We start from the raw sequence: 15,414 nt of genomic DNA, 5'->3' as shown, positions 1-15,414 counted from the left end.
GATGACAATTTACTCTCTTGAACAACACCAAGCATTAAGACGCTGTTTAATCCTTGGAGTTACCTACCAGAACATTTAAGATTTCACCCATGAGCTCCTGGTTAATCATTACCTCTCAGTATTTTCTATGTGACGTAATACTTTGACACTTAGGCACCTTTACATCAACTAATGCTGAAGAAAGTCCTTCAGCATTTCTGCACAGACAATTCATCTTCACTAATCTGAATAACTATCAGCAGGCGAAAGTTCTCTACAAAGAAAAATAACAAAAAGAAGCACTTTTACATCTCCACTGCCATTAAATTCATGAAAACAGCAAACAGTTACCAGATCTGTTTAGATATACAGCTGAATCATACCCTCAGTCACAGTGCAAATGGAGAGAAAATTACTCAAAACCATCTACAGTTTTGAACTCACAAAAAACAACACCTAAAGGGCACGGGCTACAAAATGCTACTTGTATTGGCCAGCTTCCATTACACAACATGACATTTCATAACATTTCATGCAGAAAAAGCCCTTTGTTGCACAGACTCAGCTACAAGGACCATTTTGGTTCTGTATGCAGTATTTTTTAAAAGCGGGAATACTACTTCTCATGTTTTAAAAAAATTAAAATGCCATCAAAAGAGACCCAATCAATGAGCTTGTAAGATCACCTCCATGACATCAGGATCAGAATACCAGCTTGCCAAACTACTTACTGATACTGAATTACTCATCATCTGATTCAGAAATACAGATTGCAACAAATAGTGAAGGTTGTTCATGTTCACTTGTTTCACTCTTCCAAATTCCATATTATTGGTAATTTGGCAAGATGGGAAACTTTAATACCCTCAGAGCAGCACACAAGCCATTAATTCTTTTTTCCTTACGACAAGAAAGACCATGTTTAAATCCCACCTCACAAGCAGCTCCAAAGCAACTTATCCAACATATTTTAAAATGTAACTACAGCATACAGAAAACATGAGACTGTACGTAGACAGATCCACACAAAAACAGTGTAAGTATAGAGAATGGAGCAGAAGGCCTGAAAAATTGCCACGAAAATTGATTACTCCAGGCAAAGTTTACTTACTCACCTTTTACCATGATGATTGAGGATAATAAAATTTTTAAAAGCATGCAAGAAGGAACAAGTCAGATTTTACAGCCATTGATGAGTAAGAAATGTTTGTGGCTATAACATGGGAATGCTTTTCACTGGAGTCACAGGCTCTCTATTAAAGATACATCAAAATTAGAAGAAAAGCACAACAAAGCAGGAAGTGCAATGGGACAGCTTGTTCCATGAAAACTGCAGCATTTCTTTTGTAGATAACCCTAAACAGATTTTTATCTTACAGAAAACAGGTCAGAACCCACAGGTAAGAAGAGTCACCTGATTGAGTAGCACATACTAGACATGCTGCTTCTTTTGCTGAACAAAAAAAGACAACAAAATGTTTCAGTTCTCTATTCTTGCATCAAAAGGATATTTTGTTAGCTATGTATACTCCTGCAAATGATGACTGACCTCTAGCCCTCTTAAATGTTATGGAACTGAGGACACAGACATTTAAACATGCCTAAACCACCACAGACCTTAATGAAAGAATTGTATTTAAATATCTGTCAAGCTTCTTAGGAAATCAATCTCTTCCACATTCTATTACATCTGGACAGACCTGAACAAGTGATAATGTTGTATTTTTCTCAAAAGTAACTGGAATTGTGTTATGGTTTTGAAATCCACATGACTTTAGCTTCATAAACTAGTTTTTGAACAACACCTCTCCCTGTGCAGTTTTCCAATATAAAACTGCAACTTAAGCTGTAGACTGAGCTCCGTTTTAGTTTTCAAAATTGAGTAGTTCACCTCAATGCTGTGAATGTATCACTGAGCACTGTATCTATCTGCCACAAGCCAAGTGATCTGTAAGGGATTCTTGAGAGTTTAAAAGATTCTCCTTTAGCTCGCCCCATGGACAGAACAAGTTGCATCCAAGACCCCTATTCACCTCGAAGTTTTAAATCACATCAGCATTTGAATCTTAGTCCTTTCTGCCCCTGCACTTAGACTAAGAGAATTACACAGATATATTCAACACTAACATTTAAGAAAATTTAAGAAGCTTTCATTTTTTTAAACCTTTTTCATTACAGGATTGTTCACTCTCTTACGTCTTGAACTTCACAACACAAAAAGCCCCAAATATCAAGATGAAAAACTTAACTAGAAGAGAACAAAATACAGTCCTTTAAAGGGTGGGTGGTTTGCAATTAAGTTTTAATAAGAAATAGTATTTCATCAAAGTGTAAAAAGATATACATACATACAAATAGGAGGGCACACTGCCATTTACATTAGTAAATGTAAAGTAAATGTAAATTAAGTAAAATTTAAAAAAAAACCCTCCCAAAAACAACCACAAACCCCACAAAGCAGCCAACTATAAAATCCAAAAACCCACAGCAAACAAACAAAAACTGAAATCCTCTCACAAGTTCAGGTTTCTCTTTTCAACCTGTTTGTACCAACTGCAACTGTTACTCAGAAGCATTTAAAATTTCTCTCCTCAGTACAGTTTATATTGTTTTCTATTGATTTCTTGTCCCTGGCCCTTCAAATAGACAAATATAAACCTCAACATTTAAAATATGGAAAATTATGTTATCCAGCCAACTTAGTGATGCCAGTGCAAGATTATTCCCTACAGCATATTTGCTAGTGCTTAATGCAGTCCATACTGTGTGTCCTAACACATTATGCAAATGACAGACACATGAAAGAAAATGTCTGTCTCAGAGTGCCCCCCTCCACCAACAGACAATCTGTAATTAGCCATGTCCTCTAAGGAGGGACCTCATTCACTCTCACCAAAGCAGCAGCTGCTGGCAAATGGAAATAAAGACATTTAGAACAAAAATAAGCCTCCTACCTACACTCCCAAAGGTGTATACTCAGAATTGCAAGCCAGAGTCAAAATCTAAACAGCTGTTTGTGTTTTTCCAGAGTGCCCACACAGAACCTCTCATGCCCAGCACCAAATATTTACTAACATGATTTGTATCAGGCTCTCTCAAAAAGGCCGTAAGAGAGCTGCAGTAACAGATCCCAAGGCTTCACTAAAACACTTATCTACAAATTCTCAGTGCAAAAATCTAGAACAGAAAATATAAAGCAGCAACACTTTCTGCTGATCACAATTCCCTGGCATACAGAACACAGTACACCAATTCAGAAAAATGCAGTAGTTCCAGACCCCCAGCACAGAGATGCAGAGAACAGAGCATACAGTTGTGCCTCATCTTTACCATCCTATTCCCAAGTGATCCAATCACTAAACTCTAGTATCACCTCCCCAGAAGAGTTCTCTTCAAAACCAAGAGCAGTCGTCAAACAGTAAATTCAGAAAATCGTTTCCCTGTTACCAAAGTAAACAACAAAACACGGAGAAGCCAGAGTTCCCATCTAACTAGTGTAAATGAAGAATGCATCTCACCATGGTTTTAAAAAAAAAAACAAAAAAAAACCAAAACCCATATCAAAGAAAAACAAACACCCAACAAAAAGAAAAAACACACCACAGACAAAGCCTTCCCATTAAATAACCTTTATGTAACCAGGAACTGTATACATAAAACAGCTTAATCCCACCTTGCAACTCCAAGATTATGCACTTTCAGGTTTACAGGATGTGTCAGGCCTCTGATATGAACACAATCAAAGCCTGTTTGATGTCACTGCTCCTACCCACTGTACTTCTACTGTGTGTGCCTACTACTGGGTAATGGGCAAAAAATACCATGGAGTGTCTTTGCAAAAAAAAATAAAAATTACAAGGCATAAGAAGGATTTGGACAGCAGAAAAGCACAGCACTTACAAAAATCTACACTTCATACTATAAGCAGGTAAAGTGTTACAATATTTCAGTAGAAAGAAATCAGTCTGACCAGACAGGATAACTCACATCCACTGTCTGTGTACTATGCTTAGCATATCATTTTTAGTATATATCCATTATCTATTGTGGCAAGCAGACAAACACCTCCTCTGTAGCAAGGCCCTAAATTCAAGGTTTTGACGAGATCATAGGCTCTGACAGCTTCCACAATCATGGAATTGTATCTAACAACCCACCAGACTGATGTCTGGAGTACTGTCAATTCCGATTGTTTCAATGTAGTTTAGAAGCCTCAACATTTACACCAGGGCTAACTCATGCTTTTTTAGAAACAATGACTCCTGTTAACCACAATACATAAATCTTGTTTTCATTTAACACCATTGCATAATCTTTTATATCTGCTTCCTATTCTATGCAGTTTAGCATACAAACAACTGCAAGGAAGAATAGCATACAACCTCTGAATGCTAGAAAACCTCAATTTTTTCTTCCATTTGTTATCAGAGAAAAAACCAAAACAGCAGCTACAAAGCACCAGTAGATATTCCTAACAGCTTAGCCTAACACTGCTACTTAGACTTCCTTGGAAAGATAATTTTTTTCTCTTAGTAAGGCTCACATGTTGTACAAGTTTATAATATACTCATCATTTACACAGCCACATATGTATGTAGTCAGAGAATTAAAGAAAAATATACCAGCTTTTACTCTTTTCGGAGCCCATACTGTTCAGTCATGATTTGGTTATCCACCTACAGTAAGATGTTTTCAAAGATACAAGAAGGAAAAATCACAAATGCATACAAGTGAGCGAGATGAAATAGCTCCTCTTCCCCAACTGTTCTCTCAATTGTTTTTGCATGTAAGTAAATACAAATTACATTAAATAATATGTCTGAAGTAGCAGATGTTATTTTTGCATCTTATTAAAAATCACTAAAAATAACTTATAAAGTCGACTTAGTGCTTTGATGTTTGTCAAACCTGTTAAAGAAAAAAGTTCAGTTGTATAATGCATATACTGCATGCAGTAAGAACAGCTATTTCATGTGGACACAGTTCAAGGTACTTTCAGTCCATTGCATTTCTCTTGTAACAAGTTTTTTTTTCAGACAACTATACCAAAGTGGTACAACCAACAAAGTTGTATAACTGGAAAGCAAGAAGTCACTGCAGAAAAACACATTAAATGCAGCTACATTAGAAGGCAGATACCTTCATTTTCTTGAAGGAACTGCTTCCTGCTTCATATTCTAACTTGTAAAATACATAACATTTCTCCATGGAAGAGGTCCATGTTTTGTCAAATTATCCTTATGCTGACATAAATCAGAGCAGAAGTCAGCATTATGCTTGCATGATTAAACAGGATTTGACTCAAGCTTTTTGAACAGCTGCAACCAAAACACCAGGTAAGGCTGGTATTTATACTGAATTTATTAAATGGAAGCTTTGTGCAAAATTCTCTATCACCCTAAGTGATGTACACTTTTAACAATCAGTATGGTGTACTACTTGACATATAAAATTTTATAAATGGATTATTCTGATTCTTTAACATTATGATTAAATCTTCCAGCCCCAGAGTATCAGGCATAGAAAAAGCACCAATACCCAACAACACAGAGTTCCAGAACAGTTCACATGTTTACAGGCACAATTACAGAAAGACTGACATTCTGTTCTGATAGTAGAGAGACGTAACACCTGGCAGTCACCACTTGAAATTTACCAATGTCATCCCAACTGGGTTGTTAAAATAGTAAACGATCTATTCATTATTGTTAGTGAGAAGGCAAATGATTTTCTATTTTTAGTGCCATCATTGCCCTTCTCTAGTTCCTGACCCAGCACATGCTTGTCTTCAGTTTACGCAGTTGCACTCTCTCTGATAAGGTGTAGGAGTAAGAATATTGTGGGTTTTCTTCTTCTTTGAAATTGACCAGTTGTGATTACAAAGCAAGTACTGATCAACTTTTTTTTTAACAGAAGTCTCTGGAAATGTATTCCTAACTTTCGACAAATACAGAAGCTCTTGGGAATCACTGAAGACTGTTCACTATTCCTAACAACTCTTCTGCTAAGCAAAACAAAAATATGTAACTAAACCAAAAGAAAAATATCAGTCTTAATAAAATTATTTGATAAAGTATTCTTAGTATTCATTTTATTATTCATAAACTGAGGAATTAGTATTGTTAAGAATTAAAATTTGGCTTTTAAGGCCACACACATACTGTGCTTAATATTTTCTTAAATCTGCATTTAATATTCAGAATGTACTTTTAATACAGATTAACAGTAAACTATACCACAAAGAGACACAGCACTTCTTTAAACACAAAACAGTAGGAACAGAAAAGCAAAAAAAATAAAGCACTTTTTGCTGTGCCTTTCTAGGCAAAGGATGGGAAATTAAATTTACACTAACGAAGGCACCAGTTCCAGCCTTGAATCTGGATAGGCCTGTAGGTGGGATGTTGTGACTGAAGCAGTACTGCCTGTACCTCAGCAGGGCTTAAACTCTCCAGCAAAATACTGCTACAACCTGACAGAACAGAGATAGCCAACGCTTATTAATCTAAAAGCCAGGAAGAACATGCTCTCACTTATCTGTCCTTTACGAACACAAGCCCAGCAATTCTCCCATTTGCAAACGTGTGTCAGATTTCAAACAGAATGGCAAACAGCCCTGAGAGTCCCCAGCCCTCTCTGCCAGCTCCCCCAGGAGCCCAGGATACGTGACCTGTCCCTTTGAGCAGGCGCTCCATGTTCAGATGGAGCCTGCAAGCCTGAATGTGCAATCTTTGTTCGCAACAATCGTTTCAGTGAAGGGGCTCTGTACTGAGAAAGCACCAGGTACAGCGTCAAAGGGAAAACACAAAGAAAAAAGAAAAAAAAAAGTTAAAATAAAAATAGAAAACATAGCAAGGCGTGACCAAACAGAACTTAACAGCAGAGTAGGCAGGCATCCAAAACAAAACACAATTATCAACCAACATACATGGTATCCAGAGGACTCAAACTGCATGTCCTCTATTCTCCTACCTGTGTACACAAAGACCCACAGAAGCACCACTTCCCAGTCAAACATTCCCTTTCTTAGCCTGACCACTGACCTTGAAGATAGAGCACAAGTTTTTCAGTTCTTGCTCAAACCTTGATGGCTACAGTTGTGCATTTCCAAAAACTTAAACTGATTGAAAGTTGTAATTTCTGTTGCAACTCCCTTGACTGCAGTGAACAACAGCTATGCCTCATGACAGTCTGCTGTGTGTATATATCTACACCTAAGCATTAAATGTATAATACTTAATTACTGCATTATAATGCAAACACCATATGGGATCCAGTGTCCCAAAACCATAAATCATTTCCCAAAACTGCTAATCCCTTGCACATCAGTATTAGAGTACTATAAACCCCAGCAACTGCAGCAATTTTTTTGAAACCTGAAGTCCCTTTTTATAGTAATTGTTTTTCATTAAAGGTGTTTTCTGATCTTTTATACAGAAAAGCCATTCTTACTGTTCAATACAAAGATGAGAGACTTCAGTCAAAGGGATTTGCTCACATATAGCACATGAAGCACTGTACAGTAACTATTACATCAAACAGAGCAGATGTCAAGCCACAAATTCTCACTCTCTGGGCATTTTACACAAATCTGTGAGAACAAAGTTGTAAGAAAATAAACCAAACTTTAAAATGTGCAGCAGTATTACACGAAGGCAACTGAGAACGCACTGCAACCTTGATCAGACATTCACCAGGGCTGTCTAAGTTCAAGCGAAGATTACATCAGGCCTGCTGTGATTAAGGCAATCACAGGTCCCAGCGCATGTTTTCTACCAGTTACATTTTAACTCCAACATGTAAGTACCTGGCAAAACAACAGGCAGGGCAGCCCATTTTACAATTCCACGCCTATTAGTAGTCTCCAATTAGACAGCTTTAACACGAGGAGCTGCAATAGTGCCACAGGCCTTGTTAAGGCTTACTGCCACAGGGAGAGGTAGATTATGACAAGGGCCAGTGCCAAAGACCAGAAGTTTCAATGTTACAGAATTAAAAAGCAGATATTAATTTTTACCCTTTGACATGCAGTTTTCTCCTTCCCACACTACCTGAACAGTACTGAAGAACAGGTTTTCCAAACATGGCACTGTTTTTCGGCTGTATTTTATCACAAAGTCTTAACATCTTCTGTGCTCTTACTTAAGACTGATTTTATCCTCACCTAACCCACCTGGCTTTAAGAGACTGTGGGAACATCTTAATTGAGGTGACAGAAGAAAGGAAAATCCTACAATACCATATGTGACACCTCCAAACCAAGGCAAAAGGGTGAATTCAAGATAGCAGTAAACTAAAACTCATGTCCTAAGGAAAAAAAAAAAAATCACACAAAATAAAAAACCACAACCAAACCAAAAATCACCCACACTTTTAAAGTTCTGTATCCCTAAAAATCACTCAACTGTATTTCAACTTCAGCAAACAAAAGGGAAAATATCTACATAAAAGGCATAGATTTCACAGCCCTGTGTGGATTTAAATCGGCATTTTCTTCAGCACAACATACATACAATTTTGAGAGATACAAAATCAAGTCTGCCTTTGTAAGCAAAGACAAATCTGAAAACAAGTCTACTGAAGCTGTTAAATGTATTTTGTTGAATCTGAAGTTAATAGTTCTTTCAGAGACACTACCATTAATAGGGAGCACAGAAAAATCAGACACACTTCTGTGTTAAAAACTTTGTCTTGCAAGTCAAAACATGCAATGGTGCCACCACAGGGCATGCTATTAAGTTTCTGAACGAAACACACAGAGGATCGTTCCAGCAACAAATGCTATGGATAGAAATATCCTTAATATAAGCGGCTACGGACAGACAGGAAAGTGGCAAGCACTGGGTACAAGCAGACAGAGGCCAGACCCTTATTTCTACTGAAAATCACCACGACAGAAACGTGACAGGCACAAAGCCGTACTCCTGAGCGCTCAGCGAAGCGCTCCTCCAGGACGGGCAGGTTGGGCGTGGGAGCGACACGCCACGCTCTGCCCGCGGGGCCGGGGGGGCGAGAAGCCCGAGAGGCGGCCCCGGGGAAACCTCCGTCCCGAGGGCGAGGGCGGCGGCGGCTCCGCGGGGTGGGAAGCGGAGCCGCCGCCCGGCCCGTGAGGCAACCAAGGCGCCGCCGCCTCCTGGCCCGGGAGCGGTGCCCCGACTGCGCGGCGAGCGCTCGGCCGGGCGGCTGCCTCCCCTCCGCTGCTGGGGAACCGCACCACTCCCAGCGTCCAACTCCCAGCAACTCCGGGGCGGGCGGGCAGGAAGAGTGGGAGGGAGGGAGGGAGAGCGGGAGGGAGCGGCCATTAAGCCCGCTCCAGCCAAGCCGTTCCCCGCGGCGGGAGGTGGCCGCCCGGCCCGGCCCGGCCCGCGCCCCGCCCGCCTTCTGCCGTTCCTACCTGGCCGTCGGCACCGCTGCCGCCGCCCGGGGGGGGCTCGTTGTCTCCATCTCCGTCGGGTGGCCCCGCTGCCCACCGGGTCGCCATTATTTCATTCCTGGTTACAAAGGAGGCGCAAATCCTCTGGAGCCCACATCGGGGAAGGGAAGGGACGGGAGGAGGGAACCAACGCCAGAGCCACTCGCGCACACCAGGCGAGGCTCGGCCAGCCCAGCCCCGCCGCCGGGGGACGGGTCGGCCCCTTCACGCGGTTGCCATAGGGAAGAGCACCGGAACGACCCTGGGCTTCAGCTACGCTCCCCGGCTGCTGCCTTCATGGCTGGAGGAGGAGAGAGAGCAGATGTGTCAGTCCTCGGCGCGGGGACGCCGCCGCCGCCTCCGCCGCCCGTCCCTTGTTAGGCTAATTGCACCCACTCCGTCATCTTCCTCTTCCTCCGGCTCCTCCTATCCAGAGCCCCAGCCGCGGGGAGGAGAGGGCAAGCGGGGAGAGGCGGGAGGTGTCCGCTCCTTCCTACTTCACTACACGCCGCCGGAGGGAGCGAGGACGGAGCAGCGCTGTCCGGGCAGCTCCGGCCGGCGGGGGCGGTAGGGCCGCTCCCCGCCTCGGCCCAGCCGAACTTTGATCAACTGGTGGACGAGGAGGACGGGACCGGGGGCCGAGGGGCCGCTCGCTCTCCGGGCCGGGCGGAAGCCGCCGCCAGCTCACGAATCCCGCCCCGGCTGTATCCAGCGGCGTGCCGGGGCGGGGGGCGGCAGCAGAAAGCGCACAAGCTCCAGTGATGAAGTGGCAACAAAAGACCCCTCCGACAGCAGCGAGGCCGTGCCGAGCTTTTGTCTCTTACGCGGGTCTGCCCCGCTCGCAGGCCGCTCCCTCCTCCCGTCTACGTAGCCGGAGCCGTTCGCGATCAGACCACCGCGCCCCACGCCCCGCCCGCGCCCCTCCCTCGGGCCTCCCCCCGCACAGACGTTGCTTCGCTTCGACAGCGGCAGCCGGCGGCCGCTGCGGCCCCGCCGGCGGCAATTAGGGCGTCTCGGCGCTGGGGCCATCGCGCCGCGCCAGCTGCGCCCCCCCCCGGGCTCCTCCCAGGGCTCTCCCGGCTACCTGGGTACTGGCCTGGGTTCGGCGAGGGAGGGAGCAGCGGGGAACTCCAGCTAACACCCTCCCGAAGGCACAGGGCTGTGCGCGGCTGTGCCGCCTCGCCCGTGCCGCTCACCGCGATCGCTTCCCCCGGCACGGCCCCCTTTCTGTCCCGACCCATTACAGCCCATCTCCGGGCAGGCCCCGGGGCCGTCCCAGCGCCGCAGCCGCAGGCGGCCCCCGCCCTGACAAAAACAGGGGAGACCATCGCCCCCAGCCCGCCGGGCCGGCAACGCGACCCCACGAAGGGCGGCGGCGCCGCCTCACGGCCCTCCAAGCTGGCCCCGCTTCCTCGGCAGCCCGCGGGGCTCCTGCCCTGCCCCCGGCCCGCCGTTCCCGGTGCTGGCGGCTCCCGCTGCCTCTGCTGATGGGGGAGCATGTCCCCTTCCCTTGCTTCCCGACTGGCGGTTTCTCTTCCCTCCAAAAATCCACCCACCTTCTCAGACGACACCGCGAGGGCAGGAACTGGTTCCCGGCTGCCGTCCAGGGCACCCGCCCTGCGCCCGGGGAGCGCAGAGCCCCGCCGGCCCCCGCCCGCCAGCGCGGCCTGGGGCGGCGGCGTTTGCTGCTGCTTCCCTGGGCGTTTTCGGAGTGATCACACGGCAACGATCTCAGACTTTCCGCCCTAACGCAGCATTTAGTACCTCTGCCGCCAGCTCCACCTGCACCTGGCTTCGGGAGGGCCGAGACCGCCACCGCCTCTCGGCTGGCTTTGGACGGTCTCGGCCGAAGCCGCCCCTGAGCCAGTGGCGGGGGGGCGAACTTGGTTTTGTTGTAGCCACGAAGGCGGTAAATGCCGACGTTTTCTATACTTTATCATCATTGGGGTGTGTGATTTGAAATTTCTTTTCGGTTTTTAGGATTGCGTTTTCCAGCCTGGAGGTTGGATGAGTAAGGTCTCTGCGGCAGGGAACAAAGAAAAACAAAGCATTTGCAAGAATTGGTAATGAATTGAGTGAAACGAAGGATTGTGTCTAGTTTGTGTTCTGAAAACAATAGTAATGTTTTGGGTTGTGGTTTTTTTACTGTGCTACCCTTGCCCATGAGATCGCAATCTCTGAGAAGAGGTGCCTGCCCTGGTTATCCATCAGCAACTTGCTGATGTTGTCAGCAGGGATGAATACTGGTATCCAGAGAAATAAGCTTATTCCAGTAGTTGGAGAAAAGTCTCAAGGCCCATATGCTAATTATTGTCGACCAAGCTCACATCTGCTGAGTTTAAAAGGGTGTTACAACTCACAGCCTGTCGCACTGATTCAGGTGCTTGCCTACAATACTGCGTGTTGCTGTGCATTTCATAAGGCATATATAGTTAAAAATGTGTGGTAGTTTCTGAATTTGAGTTCCTCATAAATTTCTGATGTTAAAGACTACCTTGTGGCTGAACCTGACCCGGACCAGAGATTACATGCACATTTTGAATAAGCATGCTGCTGTCCATCTGGCATTCTACAGGAAGGCTCTGTCCAGCTCCCCTAATTATTTCTCACTGTCCTATAACATTAAAAGATTTATTTTGCCATCCAAACCCAGAGAAAACTCTTATAATATTATTTGCACAATGGTTGTCAAGAAGTTGAAAAAAACAGAATTAAAATCACTTGAGATTTTTGAAGAGTGGAGAAGGGGAACAGTTGGGACACTTCTGTTGAGATTCTGTTAACAGAGCCAAGAAGTGTAGCTATGTGCTCGGCAGCGTATTGTTCTTTGCACTGGAGTCATCATGACAATCTGCAGAACACCATCAAGAATCCATGATGTATAGAAAATCAGTTCATGTACTCATAATTTTTTTTTTCAACAGGAGACACAGTACTGCCTCAAATCTTAATTAGCATCAAAACCAATACCCATATAGAATGTTGTCAGATTTACAAAATGTCTTGGAGAGATTGAACTACAAGTATACTCTGAGTATCTAACAAGTTTCCATATCAGCATAGCTACATCAATACAGAGACAAATCTTTCAGTTTTGTTTTTTTTTACATTGCCAATCAATTTCTCTCGCTTGAGCTTTCAAGCTTTAACACGGAGATGAAAATGTGACAGAGGAAAATTTGATCTTAGAATCACTTACTACTTCATTGCTAGGTTGGGGTACTAGATCTCATTATTGACTGAGACGTTTATATTTGTGTAATTATCAAAAGAAAATTCAGGCTACACAAACCTTTGTTAAACTGTGTACTTAATTTTCTTCCTCATATTACAGTGTTCTGTTTTTTTAGTGGCAGATGTTTTTATTCAAGACACTGGACTGTTTTTAGGGCTTCCCTGTATAAGACTATCTCGCTGTCATTTTTTTGTTATAAATATGGTGTCATAAGTTGTCAAGTTTGAAGAAGGACACAAATTTTCAGAAACATACTCATTATGTTGGATTCATAATACACAAGGAAACCTTTGAGTCCCCTAATCATCCTTGAAAATTATTTAATAAAAGAGGTTGCAAAAGCAGAATTAGGGTAACTGAAAGCTATAATTTCACTTTCTCACCGTCCAGTCTGAAGGTGTTGACACATACTCATTTAGCAGGCAGCTGCAGCAGCTTAAAGTGTTAGCACTGTCCTACTGTTTATTATCACTCCTTGCTAAAGAGTATCATCCCCCCAGGAGAGCTGCTGCAGACATCTTTGAGTACATCTCAAGACGCTTCAGTGCAAAGTCTAGCAGCTAATTTAAATTGCCCAGGTAGGCAGAGTTAAGCCTGTCCTGCAGTCTGGGGGCTAAGGTGTACTCAGTCATTCTGTTCTGCCCATTCTGCTGGGTCAGTGGTGGCACAATTTTTGGGCTCTGTCTTCTTAAACTATCATTTGCTGAGTGAACGTGTTGATGTGTTGAGAATATGGATATTCTAGAGGCTAATTTGCGGACATCAAAATTCACTTGGCCAGGTAGACTGGAGGACTCAATTTCATTGCACTAAATATGGTTTTGGTAACTGTCTCCTTTTCAGGTGGTGCATAGCACCTGCCTCTGGCAGGGCACAGTGCACATTCCTCTCACATGCACAAGTGCATAGATCTGTAACCTGCATTCAGGTGAAGCAATTCATTTGCCAAGCAGTTCTTCTGTTGTCCTTGCCATCTTGAAGGCTCTCTCGTTTCTCACCACCTGCAGCCACCATGGTATGTCAACCTGAGGTGCCACAGGCACTGAGGAGAGCCAGCCATAGCCAGTCCCAAATGCCCAGCCTTTGGGTTAGACAACAACAGGAGTGGAGAGAAAAAGAACTTAAAGTGAGAGCAGGATTTTTACAGAACTCTTTAGATTAGATTAGTGTGGAGTACCTGAGTAAAATAGATTAGATAGGCAGCTGTAGGAGATAGCAGTAAATCTCGGGTATTTTGTGCTGGGATAAGGACTTCTCTTCTAAGGAGAACTCTGAAAAGTTAAATAGGAAGTGGTCCAAGTTTAAGAGGGCATGAGTTTAGGGATGAAAGGAGGAGTGAGTGGGTGGACATATGCCTCAGGCAAGTAGATGTTTGTACGGATGTTTGCCCTCAGAAACTGTCATTTGTAGGAGTTGCTGAGGTAATGATCATTCTGATTAGAGTTTCTCCTATAGTTGCCAGTGGCTTTAATCTCACGATCAGGCTGGCTTTGAGAGGTTCAGGCTGAACCTGGACACCTCTGTTATGTTGTTTTGGACATAAGAAATACCTTTGCAGGAAGTGTTTGCAAGCACCAGTGTGCCTGGCTACAGGCTTTTCATCACTGGCATCAGCCTAACAGCATCCCAGCTCCCCAAAGATGCTGACAGGTGCCCAAGAACAATTCAGATTGGTTCTTCCCAGCATGGGGATTTGAGGATTGGATTGCACATACATTTTTCATTCACTGGTATTTCCAAGATACTGCAGATAATAGTCACTCCCTCCTAGATATGTAAAAGCCATGAAATCATTACTATAGCTACACAGTAATGTGACCATTGTTTGCAAGTGCATTTGCTTTACAGATTTCTGCATGGAAATTCCTGTGATTTAGTCATGATACAGGCATCTGTTTCCTGTCCAGCACTAGTACAGTAGTCATCTTAGACATCAGTAGTGATGGCTGTTTTCTTGGTAACCATATCACAATATTCCCCCTTTTGCTCTATAGATGTTCCTATCACCAATACTCAGGCAACAGAAATAAATATCATTGCTGCCATGCCTACATCTTGACTCCCCTTTTACACTCAACCTTTTCAAATGCGTTTCCTTTCTTTTATTTCAGTCTTCTCTTCACAGGAGATCACACCTTCCTCACTTAGCCCTGGATACTGATGCTTTTTAAAGTGCTCAGAATACTGCCAGAGAGAATTGCAGCAAGGCCTACCACTGGCTCCATAGTAAGAGACGGTTTTGACATCCTGAAGCTTCAGTCAGCCATTTCCATCAGTCACAGGGTGTTAGAAGTAACACCATTTTAAATGCATAAAGAATTCTGCAAGAGTTCTCTTAGGGAAAATCATTGCCTGGGGGTGCCAACAGAGAGTAGCATTGCAGCTTGGGTAGAAGTCTGTACATCTAGTTCTTATCCTGCAGCACTGTAAGGAGAAAGGCTTCTGGCATTTGTCCACTTTTGGGAACCAACTACCTGTGCTATGAAAACCAGTGTCTCAGATGATGTGTATTCTGCTCCTCAGTGTAGTCTTCTCAGACAACAAAGCTGCGGTGTAAAGGGAGATCTGTGTCAGCATGCCACTCCTGATGTGAAGAGACTAACAGTGTCCAAAGCACGAAGAGAAGCCAGGAGTGGACAGGAAGATGACTGTTCCTCCTGGCCAGCATCTCTGATCCATTGCCAGTCTTCCTGAGGTGGACCCAGAGGTGTTTGTGTGAGGCTACCAATGTGCACCAAGGCAGGCTGGCACAGCTTTTACAGGAGTGAGCCTCAGCTGTTCACACAAT

The 15,414-nt window shown here is 44.0% G+C and overlaps 1 protein-coding gene across 4 annotated transcripts in view; it reads right to left on the bottom strand.

Annotated features, from left to right (window-relative positions):
• ARHGAP21 (Rho GTPase activating protein 21) overlaps window positions 1-10,298 on the bottom strand; it is a 112,996-nt gene extending 102,698 nt beyond the window's left edge. For 3 of the 4 annotated variants that reach the window (XM_041486313.1, XM_041486292.1, XM_041486302.1), the window contains exon 1: window positions 9,374-10,298. In XM_041486313.1, coding sequence (XP_041342247.1) covers window positions 9,374-9,460 — 87 coding nt within the window. In that variant the 5' untranslated portion in view covers window positions 9,461-10,298. The remainder of the gene's footprint in view (window positions 1-9,373) is intronic. The other variant, XM_041486283.1, reaches the window with a different exon arrangement.
• Window positions 10,299-15,414: the final 5,116 nt, after the last annotated feature.

The sequence above is a fragment of the Pyrgilauda ruficollis genome, unplaced genomic scaffold (assembly GCF_017590135.1).
Source record: "Pyrgilauda ruficollis isolate IOZ18807 unplaced genomic scaffold, ASM1759013v1 scaffold12, whole genome shotgun sequence".
Classification (NCBI taxonomy): Eukaryota; Metazoa; Chordata; class Aves; order Passeriformes; family Passeridae; genus Pyrgilauda; species Pyrgilauda ruficollis.
The sequence above is the reverse complement of the archived record's forward strand: the minus strand, read 5'-3'. Positions and strand labels throughout refer to the sequence as shown.